Raw genomic sequence first — 21,559 nt, forward strand, 5'->3', positions numbered from 1 at the left:
AAAAGGTTGGCCGTGGATTGCCAGCACGGAGCGGGTCCCTGCGTGGCGTGACTGTCAGGAATAACTTGAGTAAAGAAAAAGAAAAACGGAAAACTACAGACGAGGGTAGGGAGCAGCCGTCACCGTGGTGGCAGAAATGCACTCGTGTAAAAACCCTTTTCTGTTATGAACTAACAACAACGTATAACATCCAGCGCAGCAACGGGAAGCAGTGTTGTCCAAATATGTTTGTTTTCTTGACTAATTGGTTGTTTGGACGCCGCAACACTAAGTTCATATATTTCAACCATTATTTTCAAGTCGGCTTTTCTTAACGTACATCATCCTAAGCAGACACAGATCGTCCATGCTTTGTCATCTCTGTGTGTCGGCATGAAGAGAAAGTGAAGAGCACTGACAAAAATTTGAACTGGAATTGTGTCCTCCCCTGCAGTCAAGCGTAGCAATGGGAGTAATTTGTTGCATGCAGGACTGGCCAAATCCTTCACGCTTGCTGTAAAAAAAGTAAAAGATAAAAACAAAATACAAGAGTGTGTGTGTGTGTGTGTGTGTGTGTGTGTGTGTGTGTGTGTGTGTGAGTGTGAGTGTGAGGCAACGTGAGGCGGATCTTTGTGATGTCGGCTGTGTGACGTCACCTTAAATGGCAGTAAGCACCTTGTTCGTCTTTTTATGAGGTCGTTTTATTCCTCTTGTCTTTGTTAATTTTTGCCTTTGAATGCCTGTCTTACTGGCGGTGCAGCACGAGTCTGTTTGTCTTGCCGAGTGAAAGAAACGCTAACTGGAAGCACGCCACGCTGGTATAGGGTCGTAATTGTGTCAAATAATTCACATGGAAAATGAAATATGAATGCCACTTTTTTTCACTTTGTTAATAAATAAATACGTACATGAAAAGACGCACACACACACACACACACACACACACACACACACACACACACACACACACACACACACACACACACACACACGCCCGGTAGCTCAGTGGTTAGAGCGCTGGCTTCACAAGCCAGAGGACCGGGGTTCGATTCCTCGGCCGGGTGGAGATATTTGGGTGTGTCTCCTTTCACGTGTAGCCCTGTTCACCTAGCAGTGAGTAGGTACGGGATGTAAATCGAGGAGTTGTGACCTTGTTGTCCCGGTGTGTGGTGTGTGCCTGGTCTCAGGCCTATCCGAAGATCGGAAATAATGAGCTCTGAGCTCGTTCCGTAGGGTAACGTCTGGCTGTCTCGTCAGAGACTGCAGCAGATCAAACAATGAAACACACACACACACACACACACACACACACACACACACACACACACACACACACACACACACACACACAGAGAGAGAGAGAGAGAGAGAGAGAGAGAAGAAAATATTTGCACTCTCTCTCTCTCTCTCTCTCTCTCTCTCATTACCAGAGTATGTACAAATTCTATGTTGAAATGTTCGATGTCAAGAATGTGGAAAATTAATATGACGAATTTCTATGCAATATACGCCCATTCACGGTCACTGGGGCAGAAACACCTTGCTGTGGCGGCGATCCCTCAACACACACACACACACACACACACACACACACACACACACACACACACACACACACACACACACACACACACACACACACACACACACACACACACGACTCTGGCACCCACCACCCCTCCTCCCATCACCTCCCACAGTGTTTGGCCCAGCACTAAATCAATTGAAATTCCATTATGTTATTGTTGGTGTTGGTATCGCTTTTATGAATGTTTCCTTCAGTGTTGTTGTCGTTGTTTTGGTAGTGATAGTGGATGTAGCAGTAGTAGTAGTAGTAGCGTAGTAGTAGTAGTAGTAGTAGTAGTAGTAGTAGTAGTAGTAGTAGAAGTAGAAGTAGTTAGAACATTAGTATGAAAAAAAAAATTAAAACAGTAGCAACATAATTACCAAGAGAATCCTTATTTAAACTTCAACAAGACGGAATATACAGTATCAAGGAAAATGTTCCAAGTCAGTGTGGGTCCTCATTTCTTTTGATCGTCTCCCGTGGACCCGTCTGAGCTCCGAGACACGTCCTCTCCGCCTCGCGTCTCCTGGCTGGCTGCGAGGTAACCGTCCGTATAAACAGCAAACTGGTGGACTTGTGGGGGTCTCTGCATCGCCTCGTTTATTTGTTTTCAAAGCCCACCGAGCATGTCCGGGAAACGTCTAATTGTGTTGAATTATTGTCGTTCTTATTTGTGCTCTTATTTTTTGTTGTTGGTGACTTATGGTGGTGGTGGTGTTACTGTTAGTGTTGTATATTTTTGTTTTCTTGTGTAGGTTAGGTTAGGTTAGGTTTTGAGGGAGGTTTCAAGGCATCTATCCCTTTCTTTTGTCTAACTTTTCCTGCAATGGAAGGGGACTGGGGACTGAGTGGGCCTTTTTTTTTTTTTTGTTGCCCTTCCTTAGTCTTTTCCTCTTACATAAAAAAAAGTATTGGGGATGTTAGTTGATGTTGATCCTGCTGCTGCTATTCGTAAGATTAAAAGATGTAGTTGCTTTTCTTGTTTTTGTTTTTGTTTTATTTTTGTTCGTGTTTGTTGATATTGGTATAGTATTAGTAGTGGCATCATCATCGTTATCATATTTCCCAAAACAAACTGCAAAAAAAAAAAAAAAAACGATACACATGTCACTAATATAATCACACAAAACAACTAAACCAAAGCCCTACTAAAACACACCATTCACTCATCCATCATTCTATCTCAATCTCATCCATCCACTAAGACCCAAAATCTGAAACGCTTACTATCTCAACACCACTGTTTTCCAAAGGCTCCAGTTGAAGATACCCGTGTTTTAAGAGTATTTTTATAGTTCTGGTGATAGACTGACAAGATTTCTAGTTTATTAAAAGGATAAACTGTCGTGAAAACCCGGGAAGGCATTTCTGAATACGGCAATAAGACACACAACATCTTCCCACCAAACCACCACAACGACAGCACAAATCACGATGAGAAATCCATTAACTAGCCGGTCTCACCTCGTTTTCCCTCAATCTTAAGTCCCCTGATCCGCTGACAGCCTCCTTGCAAACCTGACGCCTGAGAGATTGCCAGCAGATGAGAGGACTTCAGCTGCAGGGAGAAGGCTGAGCAGGGTGGAGGTGAGTGTAGGCAGGTTAATCGGCTATTGACCAGCACTATGAGACGATCAGTGACGCGCGTGTGGCTAGGGAGATGAGAAAGTGTAGAGGGAAGGGGAAGAGGATGAGAAGAAGGAGAAGATGAGGATAAGGAAGTAGAAAGAGATAGTGAAGGAAAAGGAAGTCGATTAGGAGGAAGGAGAATAAAAAGAAAGAGAATGGGAAGAAAAGGGATGAAGGGGAAGAAGAAAAATTATGAAGAGGAAGAAGGCGAAAGGAAGAGAAAAATTAAGGGGAAGGAAGAAAAAGGGACTAGGAGGATGAGAAGGAGAAGGAGGAGGAGGAGAAGATGAAAATAGGAAAAGTCGATTTGGAAGGAGAATAAAAAGAAAGAGAATGGGAAGAAAAAGGATAATGGAGAAGGAGGAAGAAAAAAGGTGAAGAGGAAGAAGGAGAAAGGAAGAGGAAAAGAAGGAGAAAGGAATGAAAAAAAGAAATAGGAACAACAAGCAAACAAGAAAGAGAAGAAGAAAACGAGATAAAGAGGAAGAAGAATAAAAGAAAGGGAATAGGAATAAGAAGTGATAAAGGGGAAGGAGAAAAAAAGGTGAAAGAGGAAGAAGGAGAAAGGAAGAAAAGGGAATAGAAAGAGCAAACAAACCGGAAGAAAAGGAAGAGGAAGACGAGATAAAGAGGAAGACGATGAAGAGAAGACCATGAAGACCCACTATAAGGAAGCCAAGTTGTTCAGACAAAAGAAGAAAAGATAAATAAAAATAATCAGAACTGCCGCTGCTTTCCTGAACGTGGCTGAGCTCTGCAAATCGCACGAGCCATTTGGAAAGAGAAGCAATGGGGTCTAACTTTTTACCTCCATTCACGGCTTGGTAAATAACGGCAAAGATACACCACTTAATTTATAGCACATTCGTTGCTTTACCCTTTCTTGCTTTTGTTAGTAGGTCTATTTATTTATGTTTCTTTCTTTTTTTGCGTTATGTGTTTTTTTTTTTCTTTCATTTCTCTCTCGGTCGTAATTTCTTTCTTTATTCGTCTCTTCTTTTTTTTGTTTTCTTTCAGTGTTATCCTTTTCTTTTTCTTTTTGTTGTACTTTTCTGTTTCTCACTCGATTTTTTAACCATTTTCATCTTTTTTTTTCTTCTTTAATCAGTGTTCTTTCTTTTCCTATTTTCCTATTTTCTTGTTTTTCTTTTTTTTTCCTTTTTTCCTAAAACACACACACACACACACACACACACACACACACACACACACACACACACACACACACACACACACACACACGGCTTTAATAATATCCGAAATATCCTTCCTCCCTTCCGTCCTCTAACTAAAAAAGATCCAAGTGCATTATATTTCACGATTCCCGAAGGATATGACAGGAGATGCTACGCTTAATTTTCTGCATAATCATTTTTTCCCCTACTTCTTTTCTCCTTCCTCCAACACACACACACACACACACACACACACACACACACACACACACACACACACACACACACACACACACACACACACACACACACACACACACACACACAGCTTTTATACTTATCTTGAAACTCTTTTCCCTTTCGTCCTCACACTAAAGAATGTATGATTCCCAGAAAGACATAAGAGATACGTGTGTGGGAGAGTGTGGGAGGGAGAAACAGCTAGGGAGAGAAAAAAGTTTTAAAAAGGAAAAGGAGACTGCGAGAGAGAGAGAGAGAGAGAGAGAGAGAGAGAGAGAGAGAGAGAGAGAGAGAGAGAGAGAGAGAGAGAGAGAGAGAGAGAGAGAGAGAAGCGTTCAGGCCCCGAAAACCATCCTCTTATTCTTTTATTTTTTCTTTTAACATTAATTTACCGAGCGAGTTCTTACAGCAGTCATTTTTATCACGACTGGACAACTCACTGCGTTACGCCTTTTGTACCTGAATACTTTATGGACCTGTGCTTAATGATTCTCTCTCTCTCTCTCTCTCTCTCTCTCTCTCTCTCTCTCTCTCTCTCTCTCTCTCTCTCTCTCTCTCTCTCTCTCTCTCTCTCTCTCTCTCTCTCTCTTTTCCGACACAGAATGGACGAGAGACGCAAACCAGAGACTGCAGGATCTGAGCATTGATCGTGGAACCGCGAGAGAGAGAGAGAGAGAGAGAGAGAGAGAGAGAGAGAGAGAGAGAGAGAGAGAGAAGGGCGTTTATAAAGGCGTAAAAATGTGAGAGAGGGAGACATACCTTGTTCATGGTGAGATGTGTGTGTGTGTGTGTGTGTGTGTGAGAGAGAGAGAGAGAGAGAGAGAGAGAGAGAGAGAGAGAGAGAGAGAGAGAGAGAGAGAGAGAGAGAGAGAGAGAGAGAGAGAGATTTCAGACGATTGGCCTCAAGGTATGAAAGACAGTGGAGGGAAAAAAAAAAGACATGTACGACCTCCATTCTTCCTTCCTCTTGTCCCTGTTTGAGAGAGAGAGAGAGAGAGAGAGAGAGAGAGAGAGAGAGAGAGAGAGAGAGAGAGAATCATTATTTTCTAGGGATCACTCACTGGAAAGGAAAGAATCTGTAGGAGAGGGAAAAAGGGAAGGGAAAGTGGTTACATGGTTACCTACGAGTGATTTCTTTTTCCTGTAGTTCTCTTTTTTCGAGAGGCTTGGTTGGCGGTTAGTGTTCCGTGGCGTAGTAGTAGTAGTAATAGTAGTAGTAGTAATAGTAGTAGCAGTATTAATCGTTTTTGCTTTTTTTTTTTTTTTTTGTTAATTATCGATATGCTCTTTACTCTCCTTGATATATTTTTTTTCGATGTTCTTGATTAAGGAGAACATAAGACAAGGAGGAGAAACCAGTCAATAAGCCTACATGTGACAGTCCCTTTATAAAACACACCTTTCTCTATCCACCTATTTTTAACGATCCTTAACTTTACCTAATGTTTTAACCCCTTCGTTACCTGGACGCTTTTATTTCACCTCGAGCTTTTGGTGTGATTAGATGATTTTATTGACTTTAGGAAGGGTCTATGGAGGTCAGAAGGTTAATGGCCAGAGTCTTCACTGTTTTAATTCCCACATAAGTTTCTGAGGCTGTTTAATCACCAAATAGTAAGCAGAATGATTAAGAAAACACTACCTGGTATTGAAGGTGTTAAAGCTACCTGTTGTTTGGGCACTAGTAATCTTATATCCATGTACATTTTCCATTCATCTACCAGACAGAGAGAGAGAGAGAGAGAGAGAGAGAGAACTGGGGGTGAGGAGGGACTTACAAACCTCATTTTCCACTTGTAGAATTCAAGATCATATTGTATCGAGTTCAAGAGTTCCGTGTATTGAAAGTTGGTGGATTATGTGGAGTCGTTCAGCTTCCCTCCAGATTCAAGGTGTGTCGTTTGCTTTGCCTTGACCTTGGCCAGTCGGTGATAAGTCGTGCGGAATCGCCTTCTGTAAGCACGGAGGCGAAATAATCATAAAGGATATTGGCCATCTCGTTTTCGTCATTTCTGTGATGGACGTTTTTCATATCCGCAGGAGCTGTATCGCCTGGTGGTGGTGGTGATGGTGGTGGTGGTGGTGGAAGTGGGGGTCTTATTCTTATTCTTTCTCTTACAGTCATAAAGCTTGCTGGATTGATTTCTGCTGCAGTTCGTGGTGTTTATTTCAAGATGTCTCCACTTTATTAAATCGTGTGATGTTCTTATTTATGATTTTTTTTCTTTTATTTTGTCATGTGTCCGTGAGCACTTGCGATTTATATTCTCTCTCTCTCTCTCTCTCTCTCTCTCTCTCTCTCTCTCTCTCTCTCTCTCTCTCTCTCTCTCTCTCTCTCTCTCTCTCTCTCTCTCTCTCTCTCTCTCTCTCTCTCTCTCTCTCTCTCTCTCTCTCTCTCTCTCTCTCTCTCTCTCTTCTCTTCTCTTCTCTCTCAGTTCAGAAGCGTTTTCTTATTTCTTCTTCCACCTTTTTCAGTGTTGCGATGTTAACTAAACGCTTTCTTTGAGGAGGCGCGCACAATTTAACAGTTAGTTAAATTTTTCAGTAAATATTTTCCAAGACTCATTTATGTCAAGAGTTTGAAGAATTTCGCTCCAATTTGTGTGGCTAAAAGTGTCCTCAGTTTATCAAAGTCCGCCAGACGGTAATCCTCGACTTCTTCTTTACTAACATTTACTTTATTCTCCAGTTATCTTTATGTTGAAAGTTATAATTTGATGATCGCCTCAACTCTGTTATTTACCAGTGTGTTAACAATTCACTAAAAGATATTAGATGCTTTTACGTCTTATGGATCTCTTCGTCAGTTTATCAGTGTTCATATAATTATGTCACCTTCTTTTACTTTTTTTGGAATGCTTTTTTTATATTGCTGTTATACAGGTATTGCTTATTTTCGGGACAAATTTACATGATATAAAGCGTCTGTAAATTTTGAATGGCGTTTGTTCCGAAGTAAATTCCTTGGAGAATCAGAACTTATACTTAATTTTCAGCTTCCTCATCGCTGTATATAAATTTCAGAGTGATCAATAAATTCACAGCACCCACGCTTCAACATTTCAGATATGATTTTCTGAGGCGCATTAGTGATATGATTTGGGAGACTCGCTTTATCTCAGAGCCTTTGTCTTGTTGTTGTGCTGAAACTGTACGTGGTTGCCTTGACATCTGATTTTGTAGTGCGCTGTACCTGTCACGGGGAAGAACACGACGACTGCGGAGAACAAGGAATTAGCATAGCATAGATTTGTTAATTTTACTTGAGGTTTCATTACGTTAGAGATGAGGCAGTAAGTTCACATGTTTTACCTCCATTAGCCATTTTTCGTGAACTGGGATTCCATTAAGTAGAATAAATAGAAATGCACCGTATCTTTAGAATTCTTATTATTAATGTTATTCTGTCTTAAAATTACTGAACTGTACTTCCCTGATTCCTTGGAGTTGAGAATCCTGTCATTGGTAGCTGAAGAGTGTGATAAAAAGACATGGTGCAGTAGCCCTGGTCGCCTCAGTACAAGCCCCGGTTACGTCTTCTGTGGCCGGGTGTCTTGAATAGAGAAACACTGTATCTTATTAGCAGGGCCTCGCACGCCACGCATTGTCAGGGAGTGATGGAGTCGCCGGCCACCACAGCCTCATACAGTTGCACCAAGTACTTGAAACCTATTTAAAGTTGTCAAAGTTGGAGCTTCTTGGTGACTGCACGTCTGGCTCCATTTCATGTTGGTGTGGGGGCGCCGCGGCCTGTGGTGGAGAGCAGGGACGCTTGGTGAATGGCTAGGGGAGGCGGAGGAGGGGCGAAGGAGGCAAGGATGAGGGTCTGCAGTTGGAAGCGTGGCGATCTTTACACTGGTGGTCACAAAATCCAACACGACATCTTTTTCATTCCGTGTGGCTTCTTCAGAGTTACTAATTGGAATAAAAACTAGAAATAATTTGTTCAAACTCGATAAAATTGGACGAGAAATGAGATAGAAAGACACTCGTTCTCAAATATTGTTGTAGGTGACTTGAATAGACTCAATAATCAGATTGCTAGCAGAAGAGTTTGAAGTTAAGAGTAAATCAGTTTTCAAGTAGGGTGGTACATGACTGCACTACACTCAATCACCAAGTTGTTAGCACTGAATTGACAGAACGCTTTTAAAAGAGGATTAAGGTTATTCACGCGAGAACTGCAGTGTATCGACCTCTTGCTTATCCTCCGGCTTCTCTCATGTTCTTGCGTTTTTTTTTTATTTTTATTTGTGTGTGTGTTGCTCAGACCTTCATGCAAGCTGTCCGTGTCGTATACATAATTAGAAGAGTTAACGAAGCACCGACAATAACGCGAGCAGTGCATCTCCTGTCTGTTAAAATTGTCACCGTGGAAAATCTTTACGATATTCGTGATATTTATGCAAGAGATGATAATGAAGGAGAACAATGAGGAGAAATGATGAGGAGAGGAAGTGGTTAACCTGGAAGAGGAGGAGGAGGAGGAGGAGGAGGAGGAGGAGGAGGAGGAGGAGGAGGAGGAAGAAGCCGGATATATTGAGCAAAAACAAGGGGAAAGGAAAATTTTAAACCTGACTTGGGAAAAAAAAAATTGTGCGGAAGTGTTAGTTTTGAAAAGCAAGATTCGCATGACTTTTTTTTTTCTTTTGTACGTAAATATTCTTGCGAACACATGGAGTTTCAGTGCAGAGGAAACAATAAACGAAAAATTGTAACAGCATTGCGGAACTCAGCTGTAAGATACTAGAAGAATGATAATAGTGATAATGGTAATATGTTTTGTAGTAATGAAAACAACTCTTCTTTCTTGTCCATCTATCTGTCTGTCTGTCTGTCTGTTTGTCTTACTGCTTGTATATAAGGTGTTGTTTTTTTCGTTTGCTTGTTTGTTTGCTTACTTGCTGTTTTGTCTATCTATGTGTATGTATGTAAGTCTCTCTCTCTCTCTCTCTCTCTCTCTCTCTCTCTCTCTCTCTCTCTCTCTCTCTCTGGTAGCTAGTTATCGAGGCAGCAAATCCCATGACGTCAGGTTCAATGTCCCAAATGGCTGCCCAGGATTAAATGGCTGACCCCCTGAAGGTACCGAGAGAGAGAGAGAGAGAGAGAGAGAGAGAGAGAGAGAGAGAGAGAGAGAGAGACGCATAAACAAATGGCTCGCAAACAAAGACAAACAAAGCAGCACCCGAGTAAATATTTGTGTATAAAAAGAAGGTAAAGCACAAAGCGAGGGGGAAAGGATGGAGGAGTAAATAGATGTTGATGGATGAAGCAAGAATTATGGTGTTTTACAAAGTTCCTCACAAAAGTTAGATCATCAAGATTAATAACGAGTTGGAAGCGTGTACCCCGAGATCTTTGTAAATCCTTGACTGCAGGACCTGAGAGTCATGAGATGGCAGTCTTAATCTTGAAGCATATCCATTGTCTCTCTTACACGCTCAGAGTTCGTAATTAACTCTGTTTTGGCCATTACATTTTTGCTTTCATTACGCTATTTTTTGCAAAGAGGAGCTTGATAGCAGACATGAATCTCAGCGGCACCTGTGTGATGAGGCAGATGACCCTGACGGCTGCCGGCCGCGTCACCTGCTGCTTGACAAAATGGTGAAATATGACGACACTTAAACGTTGTTGAGGAAGAAGTTGCCTGAGAAGACCAAGTAAAAGTGGAAACTTAATGTTAAAAGTTGAATAATTGTATATATATATATATATATATATATATATATATATATATATATATATATATATATATATATATATATATATATATATATATATATATATATCCATAGTTTAGGACCATTAATAGATAAGTGGATGTATGCATTCATGTAAATTTTGAAAGTAATTTAAATTCCATATTCATATCAAATCTCACTGTTGTTTATCAAATCACGCCATCCTTCATTTTAAATTCATACCTGTATTGTCCTGCTGCAATATTTTGTTCTTTATCCTTGCCATCCTCTCTCTCTCTCTCTCTCTCTCTCTCTCTCTCTCTCTCTCTCTCTCTCTCTCTCTCTCTCTCTCTCTCTCTCTCTCTCTCTCTCTCTCTCTCTCTCTCTCTCTCTCTCTCTCTCTCTCTCTCTCTCTCTCTCTCTCTCTCTCTCACGGCGTCGCTCCGTTTGGTTGCAGGCCTGGTGGCGCCGGTGGGCGGGGAGGCAGGAGGAGGAGGGAGGAAGACGCTGGCAGTGATGGAGGTGGTGGAGGGAGCTGAAGGGGATGGGGACGGCGAGGGCGAGGAGGGCGGGGATGGTGGTGACTCCCTGCTGGCTTTCCCCGACGACTCCCCTGCCTATGAGCTCGACCAGCCGTACTTCGATTACGAGGAGAGCGCCAACGTCACTGCCTTGCTGGAGAAGACGGCACTGCTCAACTGTCGCGTCAAGAACATCGGGAACCAGACGGTAAGTGGATGCGTGTGTGTTTTTACCTCACAGTATTTTTGACAAGATGGAGTCTACCAGCTCGCAGTGTTCCGGCTTCTGGTAATGCTTCTTCCTCTTTTTTTTTCGGGGAATGGTGGGTGTGGAGGCGGGGGGCAGGGGCAGTGGGGTAGGGGTTCCATATTTTTCTTCAGGAGTGTGCGTGTTTTTGGCACACACACACGCACACAGCTTCTTCCTGTAATATATTCCACTGATGTATTGCCCTGTATGAGAGAGAGAGAGAGAGAGAGAGAGAGAGAGAGAGAGAGAGAGAGAGAGAGAGAGAGAGAGAGAGAGAACTAGCTGGAATCATTGGTGACATTGTCCTGATGTTGGTCAACATAATTCTAAAAGATGCTACATGTAAAACGTTTGACATCAATACAAAGGTCATTCACTCAATCACGCGGTGAGCGATGCATCGACAGGTGCACGGGAAGTGTCAACAATTAGGCAGCGTTGTTCACCTGAGGGTGGATGGTAGTGAGGCAGGACTAATAGGTCCACTATGCCGTGTACGTCCTCACTATGCGTGTTGAACGTCGCGGTGGAAAGTGGAGTTAGTGCTGCACGTGCTTTACCTGATGTAGTCTGTATTTGTGTGATTGTACTGGTGTGGGCAATGTGTCCTGCTCGGGTGCACGTGTGGTAGGGAAGTCGTTGCATACTGCAGAGGTAGGTGATGGGGGTGATGTTGATCCAGTGCCTGGCTGAATTACAGGAATCTTCTCTAGACTTTCATGCTTTTCCAAGTGGCCAACATGGGAGTAGAAATTCGTTCTGTTCACTAGTATGTCAAGTAAAATGTTGAAGTTGGCAGTTTTTACGAAATACTAAGCATATTTGAATATCTTGACCAATATCGTGAACACTCGCCTTTCACGACTCATGAAAATAGAAATGGAGTTCAAATACACGCCATAGCCACACTGCACTCCCCTCTTAATACAAATATAATTAAACTGGTGTTGCAGACTTGCTGTATTTCACGATTTATTTATTTTTTTGCTGAAAACGTTTCTTGCAGATTTTGCTCATGTCTGCTGGACGTCGAGCAGCCTCGTCAGTATGCACGAGCTGCTTCGCCAACTAGGATTCATTTTATGGTCCAGAAATCTGTTTGAGACAGCAATGCATTTTGCTAAACTATTTCGGAAAATTGTCACATCTATCCTCGAACGTTTTTTTTTTTTTTTTTCCAAGTATATTGGTGTTGGACAGCGTTCCTATTATAACTCCACCTATCACTTAGGAGATGTGGAAACATCCATCTGATTCTCACTTTTTGAAATGTGAGGTTGTGGCTTTTGTAGAGCATGAAAGAGTAGTCGCACCTCGACTGGCGCGGTGATGGGCAGGTAAACACTGACAGCACAAAAGGTACTATGCCAGTCATTCAGGAGCCACAAGGGTAAACACTGTTCCATAGGATGTACGCACTTGCTGAAGGGATAGCTCACACACACACACACACACACACACACACACACACACACACACACACACACACACACACACACACACACACACACACACACACACACACACACACACACACACACACACACACACACACACACACACACACACACACACACACACACACACACACACACATTTCTACTACTCTATGATATAGCTACTATTTATTACTAGCAAAATTTGTTTTTTAATCTATATGTAATTTAAGATATAGTAATTGTTACTGATAATGGAATCATTTGCATGTCGTCGTATGGTTGTGGGTCATGACTTAAGAGACGTGAACATAAGAATGGAGACTGCTTTACTTCTCCGAGAGACGACTAGGCAGAGTTTGCTGATTGAGCTCACCCCAGGGAAACTGGTGTTGATATATTTATAAGAACACGGAGCATCCATCACAGCATCAGCACATCAAACAGACTAGAGTCACTAAACATAGAATAAAGCACGAAAAGCAGACAGTGATAAGTTAAAATGTAAAATATAACATCAAACTCCTTTGTAAGCTTGGCGACTAAAAGACCTCACCAGCGCCAATAAGAAACGTTAACATATTCATTTTTAATTGACCGCCGGCTCGCCACATTTCGCGGAATCGATGCAGACAGTGAGAGCTTATAATTTGTTATTGATGCATGACTTTGGCGCCACGATGATTCCATTAAAAGTTTTAGGAGTCTAGGCAAACAAGGATCTTTTCGGGATTCTGACTCGGCGTTCTGAAAATCATCTTGGTGCACTAAGCAGCTCGCAGGTGGCAGACAGTGGCCCCTGACATGCATCTTTCAACAGTTGAGACGTGCGCGCCCGACTTAGCAGCTTGCAAGAATTTTATGTAAGTTTAACAAGGAATACGAGAACTTCTAAACGGCGGAATAAAAGTTACCTTCTTCCCGCCCTTCAAGATACCTTGCTCCAATATAATGAAGGGAGAAGTATTGTGCAGCAAGAGCAGGCGGCGTCTCGTGCTCTTTGTTATAACAATACCGGGGAATTTACATAATATGCGCGATGATTGACGTGCTTAGTATGCAAATTAGATAACCTACTTTATAGAAAGACTCATATCCTTGTGGTGATTTTTTTTTTATTGACTGAAGACGTTATTCCCAGATCTAGGTTAAGCAGTGTGAGAAACTTATTTATGTATTCGGAATCTTTTAATTTATTTTTTACCATCCAAGAACATCAGGTGTTGAAACTTGTACGAATATTTGTATAACTCATTTGTCTGTATTTGTGCAAGTTTATATGTTCCTGTTTTTATGTTACCATTAGGCGCCGCAACAGCTTAGGTCATATGGTACCGCTAGCGTTAACAGGAGAACGCTACATCTCCCGCCGGGCAACTAGGTTTCGTAAGGATTCAAACCAGGCCACGTAGACAAGAGGCCTGAACACGAGTTGCCTTAACCAACCATGGCCCCCCCCCCTCTCTCTCTCTCTCTCTCTCTCTCTCTCTCTCTCTCTCTCTCTCTCTCTCTCTCTCTCTCTCTCTCTCTCTCTCTCTCTCTCTCTCTCTCTCTCTCTCTCTCTCTCTCTCTCTCTCTCTCTCTCTCTCTCTCTCTCTCTCTCTCTCTCTCTCTCTCTCTCTCTCTCTCTCTCTCTCTCTCTCTCTCTCTCTCTCTCTCTCTCTCTGTGTGTGTGTGTGTGTTTATCTATCTTAGAAATCAATCATGAACACGAAGGTACACATCACGCCCCCATCCCTCCACTAAGACCATTACGTACATAATCTTGCAGGTACCATCGTTCTTCTTTAATGACACACTGCCTTACTACCTCACACTCTCCCTTCGCTGTAGACACCGAAGTTTTTTCTTAACTTTCCCTCTTTAGAACGAGAAAATAAAGAGAAAATACTAAATACTTTTATCTTTTCCCCTTCTTGGATGGGGCTGCAGTGATTAAAATAATTATGTCTTACATATTCTAGAATGAACTATTCATACTGGAGTATCAATTACCTCTACTTTATATTTTTCTACTTAACAAAACTATGATCATTATTACTTATTTTTTTACTTTGTGTACCTAAATATCATAAGTTTATACATTGCCATTGCCTGCATCTTCCCTATTTAGTACTTACTCTCATAGTATGTCAAGTATATGTATGAGATCGCTGCCTATTGCTATTCCTCTGTGTATTATTCTCGTGTATATGTGATTCGATTCTCTATCATCTTATGCGAAAACCCTTGAATGGCATTGACTCAACTTTCTTCGTCCAGTCTTTGATCTCTGCAGTCCACTTTCATCCACTGGCATGTGTTCGTTTGCATCCTTGTACTCAGACTGCTCTATAGAGATCTTCTTAACTCACAAAAGTGTCGCTTTCTCAACTCACAATTTTGCATAAGTCTCGCTACTCATATTTCCATCATCCATATATCCCTGGGTCTTCTGGTTTGCTCTCTTCACGGTACAGTTGACTGGGTGTGGTGATGGTTTGATTGACTCTCCGCTCCGGTGATCCATAGGGCGAGGTATGAAGGGACGGAATAGTGAGGACTCGATTAGAAGACTGTGAAGTTTTTTTTTTCCGATGATGTAATCCTACCGCTGCCTTCACTTGTAAGATGAGGATTTGTGTTATGTGGAAGAGAGTAATCGACTTTCTTCATCTCTTATTTTTATGGGAAGATGAGGAGATAGGAAGCTAGAAGAGTGTATTGAAAAGAGTGGTATATTTGATGGTGTTATGTTGTGATCATGATTATTATTTTATGTCACGTTGATAAAGAAAAAAAGACTTATGTACGTTTTCTATTTCCTGAAGTTGAATTGAGTGGGCGATGTAAAATGTTGAAGGGATGAAGTAGAAATGTAGGTAGTAAAAGGGATAAGTGGCACAGTAAAGAGAAAATACTATAATGTGATGACCACTTCAAAATACTGATAAGACCATTGTCGTTACCATTGTCCTTTATTGTATTCACTGCAGAACAGGAGTTGAGCATAAAACGAAAGAAGTGTCATGTAAATATGTAATGTAGGCATTTTAATGAGTATTCTTCCCGGTACGCATTAGTCAGACGACACCATTGATCTGTATTCCTTGAAGTGCTTTTTAACATAAGTAGTCATAGTCAAGAATGTAAGTCGTGTTTAAGAATTCAGAGTTTAAAATTCCAACATATTGTCTTTCCTGACTCACAAAGAAACACTCTCCGCCAGTTAGAAGATTCCAGCACTTTTTTGACCCTATAAAGAGAGGTGTTAAATCTCTCTTAAAAGTCCAACACAACTTTGTTTTGTGAGTCACCTGATACACTCACTCCTCTAGAAAGAGTTTATGTGACACAAAAAGAGGAAACAAAGCGTGTTGCCCTTGCCTGAATTAAATGCCAAAGGAGATGAAGGAAGGGACGACATTGGTTTAATCTTCCATTCACAGGGATGAGTGGAGAGGACTGTGTGTGTTTCACTGTTTGATCTGCTGCAGTCTCTGACGAGACAGCCAGACGTTACCCTACGGAACGAGCTCAGAGCTCATTATTTCCGATCTTCGGATAGGTCTGAGACCAAGCACACACCACACACCGGGACAACAAGGTCACAACTCCTCGATTTACATCCCGTACCTACTCACTGCTAGGTGAACAGGGGCTACACGTGAAAGGAGACACACCCAAATATCTCCACCCGGCCGAGGAATCGAACCCCGGTCCTCTGGCTTGTGAAGTCGGCGCTCTAACCACTGAGCTACCGGGCGTGTGTGTGTGTGTGAGTGTGTGTGTGTGTGTGTGTGTGTGTGTGTGTGTGTGTGTGTGTGTGTGTATATGTGTGTGTGTGTGTGTGTGTGTGTGTGTGTGTGTGTGTGTGTGTGTGTGTGTGTGTGTGTGTGTGTGTGTGTGTGTTTCTCGTGCAGTCCCTTTTCCGCATCAATAGAACGTGTGTCGCAGAAGGAAGTCGCCTAAGTAGTGACAACACAGTTCTGAAAATTTCATATCCATAAGTTAAATAGAAGCACATGCAATGATGAACTGCTGTGCTTGAAAGGAACAACTCCGCAACACACTTAGATAAAGGGAAATACTTAATGATACTTTTCTGTATCTGAAACATTATGCAGAATATGATACCACCACTTAGGATCGCCAGACAACACTGAGAAAAAGTAAAGTAACAGCCAAGGCAAATATTAGGTAAGAAAACAGTGAAAGGTAATGAACAGTAAGAGCTCCAGCAGTGCAGTGGAGTGTGAGCGATTAGAGACAGGCGGTTAAAGGAGGAGGGCTGGCTGGGTGGCTGTCTGCTGCGTGCCTGGGTGCTGGGTGGTTGGGTGACTGGTTGGGTGACCTGACTAACGTACGAACGAACGCCCTTTGAAGCGACGACCCTCTTCAAAAAAGTTATGTGTACCAGTTCCCTTCATTCCTTCCCGTTGCCCTCCCCATACCTGCACAGAATCCTTCAATACAGGGAGTACAAGGGCGAACAAAGCAGCCAGATGGGCGCACGTGTGTGTGTGTGTGTGTGTGTGTGTGTGTGTGTGTGTGTGTGTGTGTGTGTGTGTGTGTGTGTGTGTGTGTGTTTGTAGAACAAGTCAGCTAGACACGGTTCGATACCTTTCTGAAACTACTTAGAGAGAGAGAGAGAGAGAGAGAGAGAGAGAGAGAGAGAGAGAGAGAGAGAGAAATGGGCTATATTATGAGCATACGTAATTTTACTGTACAGAATATTAATTTCCAACAGGTAGAACCATAATTATTTGACATGTTTAAAGAGAAGAGCACGGCAGTACACTTACATAAGCATGTGTTAGTGGTCGGGTGAACTTTTAGCCAATGGACACTGTAAAGCTGCTGTTGTATTTTTACCACTTTTTTTCCGTATCCGGTATTCAGGAACAATAGAAAATAGGAATAATAGAACGTATACATGACATCAGCATCGTCGCTTTGCACTTGTTTTGTATGATGTGGAGTGTTCTGTATTACCACGTGGGAAGTAGATCGAGCATATTAATCGGCATAGGAGTGGATAGGGCACACACACACACACACACAGTTTTTTATATTGTTATAGAGAACACTGGGAACGGAATGACTGAACTGACCTGAATTAAATACACTTTAGAAAATACGCTTTACTAAGAAAAAAAAAAAAGAATTGACCCTTCACTCACATATCAATTGAGTAACCAGTAAGGGGACGCAACACTGATTAAAGGGAAGGAGGGAGAGAGGGAAGGAGGGAGGGAGGGAAGCAAAGATACAAATCGTAGAGCCGGTATAGCTTTAACACGTACGCAACATGACAGCCAACGGACGTGATATTCTCAGAGGTGTTATTTTTCTTCTCAGGTGCAACGATAATAAGATAAATACCGAAGAGAAAGGGTGGGAATGTAAACCGTGTGAGGGTCGTTTAGATACGAACCCTTCATGACAGGTAACAGACGTGGCATTCTTAGAGGGTATCATTTTGTATCCGGCTCCAACACTAGCCAGGAAATGCTGTAACATGTCTCTGCCGGAACATTGGGGCCGTCACACTAGTACTTGTTCTCATTTGTAACGCCACCTCTACCTCAATCCTTACTCTTTAACATTGCACCGCCTTCGAAGCTAAACTTTTTTAATTTCTCAGGTGTAAATAACTTCTGCACTTGATGCTTTCTGGAACGATTTGCATTTATATGTTTTTATTTTTTTTTCTCCGTATATGTTTTTTTGTTTTGTTTTCTGTGTGTGTTCGTGTGTTTTACTGTGTGCAGTACATTAACACGTTTTCTATTGTGAGTGGTATTAAGGATTATACTGTGGTATACGTTTGTGAGAAATCTCCGCGGTAAAACTGTTTTCTTTTTAAACATTTACGGAATAACAAATTTTTTTCTGTAATTACGCCAGAATAAAACATTTCTCAATATTTATTGTAAAAGAAGCCATTTTTTTCTCAATATTTACACCTCAAGACACTTTCCTCATTGCTCGCACTAGCATGAACTTTTCTTTGAACATGTTTACCGTAACATTCATATTTTATCTGAACATTTACAGAAGACAAACGTTTTCCCTCAACACTTTTTTTTCAATATTTCCTAAACAAATATTTTTCTCCCAACTTTTACGCAACAACGAAGGTTTTTTCTCAACATTTGCAGAACGAAGTTTTTTTTTTTTTCTCTCAACATTTTAGAACAAAACGTTCATATTTTTCTAACACCTGTTTGTTATTCACTTACGCTTAAACAAACTTTTCTTCCTATCTTTCTACACCTACGACTCTCTCTCTCTCTCTCTCTCTCTCTCTCTCTCTCTCTCTCTCTCTCTCTCTCTCTCTCTCTCTCTCTCTCTCTCTCTTCCTGCAGACTAATTACAGTTGAAGTGACTGGTATTCTTCAAGTAAGCGTGTCATGTCAGTCGATACAAAGACGGATGGCGGGCTTCTAAAAATTTCAAACTTGACACACTAGAAAAGATCTATCGCACATCCGAAATCGATATGACGCCTTGAGATTTACCGAAGACAGACGACAGGAGGCTAACACAAAGGACACCACGAGGGCTTATTGGCAGGTCACCTCGCTCCGCCCCACCCTGCATCTCCCCGCCGCGACAAAAAGCCCCCCCCCCCCAACTTTTAACTTCCTGCCGCCACATCATGACTGTAGGATGGTGAGAAGCAATGGGTGGTGGGGGTGGTGGTGCTGGAGGTGGTGGTGGCGGTGAAGGTGGTGGTGGTGGTAATGGTGGTGGTGTTAGTGTTAGTGTTAATGCAGCTACTGTTATTACTTTTTTTATTGATGGTTGGTAATATTTTTGTTGTTAGCCTTATACTTATTATTACAATGTTACTTTTATTACCAATGTTGATAATGATAGTAGCAATGATGATAATAATAATAATAATAATAATAATAATAATGATAACGTGCGTACTGAGTTTTCTTACTGTGAGCCCCGCCCCCCAGATCTCTCCCAACTCGGTTTTAAATGAACAATTAGAAAGATTATGTTGGTGCTCCGTATCAGTCTTGTTTTTTTTTTTTTTTATTGTGGCGTATACTCAATGTACGCACATGAAAGGAAATCTGTAATCACTAAGAATGGTCATATGTGGTGCAATTCACGTTTTTGCTGCATTTTGGAAAGCCGTGAATTGTGTGCTTTAAAGGCCTCTCTTGTTTAAATTATTCATGCTGCTTCAGTGCTTGGATTTTTTTTCCCGACTAGTGAGTTGCAGGAAGTCATACGAGTTTTTCCTCCTGGGATGAGCAAAGTAATATTGTGAGTAACAGTATGCTCCGTGAGTAGAAACTAATACGAAATGATATATCGCCTAGAGTATAATAAAACTGCTATTCTATTGTTGTGGTTGATAGTACAATAACAATGCCAACAAAGGATATACGTATAGACATTAAGAGAAGACCACGAGTACAATTATTCCCGCTAATAACCACTGTCAAGCCTTGAGAGGAGGCAACGCAAGTCTTTGTAGGAGGAAGCCAAGACTTATGGGGAGGAAATGGCGCCACTAACCTTCCCCAAATGACGCCTCTAACACAATTTATACGAAGCGGTAAGACACGATAGTTATTCCTGCCCTTGGTGTCCGCGGCTAAAGAGGAGAAACCAGATCCATAGAAAAGCTTCCATTTATAGTCCAGGAAAGATATGTCCTCTCGTCCCCGCCATGCAGCGAATAGACTCCTGCACCTCAGATCAATCCGGCGTGAGTCATGACCGTGAATCACAGCAAGACAAGCGTACCTGTCTCGTAAGATTTACCGTCAGAATCCTTATATATTTGAGTTTCTCCGTGGCCGTCATTCCAGCAGTGGTTTGTGGAGGATATATGCGTTCAGCCTTGACCACAGACTGAGTTTTGGACGTTGATATGCTGGAAAAGTAACATATTTTTCCTTTCCATGGTCGCGCTTTTTGCGTACGTAGATTCATGAGGAAAAGCGCAACGATATTTTTCAACATTGATTTCTGTTAAAATGTAATTGATATATTCATCTACAGCCAAGACAGCTGTTTGATATTGACTCCCAGGGAAAAAAAGAAAAAAACGTGTTTTATTTTGCCTCAACTGGGATTGTATTTTTCATCCTTGATTTTTGTTGAAATATGATGTTATTCTTTTTAGTCCCGATATTTTTTTGACCGATTTGTGAAAGAAAATAGAATTATACATTCCTCTTTAATCATATCACAATTTATAACATTGATCAATGGATAGGGAAAAAAAAAACCTGTATTTTGTGCGTACATTTTTTTGCACATGTCGGAAATTTGGATGTTGAACAATATAACATTATTAAACTATGACGCATGATAAAATGGCAGCGTCCATTCTGAAACTTGACCTGATTCAGCAACGGAGGCATTCACGCGTGCGGGATTATATCCAAAAATGTCTCCTGAAATAGAAAAGGTTGACCTCATCACAATTCTTCATCACAATTCCCAAACCACTTCTCCGTAATTTGACATCAGGCGAAAATAACTTCAGCCGGCAACCGTTCCAGGATAAGGTACAGCTCCGGGAGACACACTGTGGGCACGCTGGCCGTAAAGCTGCGGATCATTGGCACGTTCCCGCAGAAAGAGACCATATTGGGGATCTCTCGTCGCAAGTGTAGCATTTCCCTCATCAAACGCTGCTCACTGGCCTTCCTCGAGACGTTTACTGCCCATAAAGGCGCCCAGACATTCAATTGACATTCAGGTATCCACTTCTCTCTCTCTCTCTCTCCTTCTCTCTCCCTTTCCCTCCATTGCCCCAAAAGTGCGAGGGGAAAACCATTCTAGGGTTGCCACATTTTCCCAAACTGTAAGAAGATTGTTTGCGGCTTTCTTAGTTCCGTCTGCCTGCACTCAGAAACACTGCGGAGCCACTTATAAGAGGGAGCAGCATGAATCAGATTTGACTGTTTTAGCGAAGGTACGTTCATTACCACTTATGTTTGAAGTTGGTCAGAAAATCATTGAACTCAAGATAAGTAGATAATGGGATAAGGGGATATATTAAGCTATGGAAGTTCTCTTTTAGGATACAATAACTTTAAGAAACTATTTTATCTTAAC

At 41.7% G+C, this 21,559-nt stretch overlaps 1 protein-coding gene across 2 annotated transcripts in view; it reads left to right on the forward strand.

Annotated features, from left to right (window-relative positions):
- Positions 1-21,559, forward strand: part of LOC123520847 (contactin-2-like) — a 186,196-nt gene that overhangs the window by 87,977 nt on the left and 76,660 nt on the right. For both annotated transcript variants that reach the window (XM_045283487.1, XM_045283488.1), the window contains one exon: positions 10,732-11,003. In XM_045283487.1, coding sequence (XP_045139422.1) covers positions 10,732-11,003 — 272 coding nt within the window. The remainder of the gene's footprint in view (positions 1-10,731; positions 11,004-21,559) is intronic.

The sequence above is a fragment of the Portunus trituberculatus genome, chromosome 47 (assembly GCF_017591435.1).
Source record: "Portunus trituberculatus isolate SZX2019 chromosome 47, ASM1759143v1, whole genome shotgun sequence".
NCBI lineage: Eukaryota > Metazoa > Arthropoda > Malacostraca > Decapoda > Portunidae > Portunus > Portunus trituberculatus.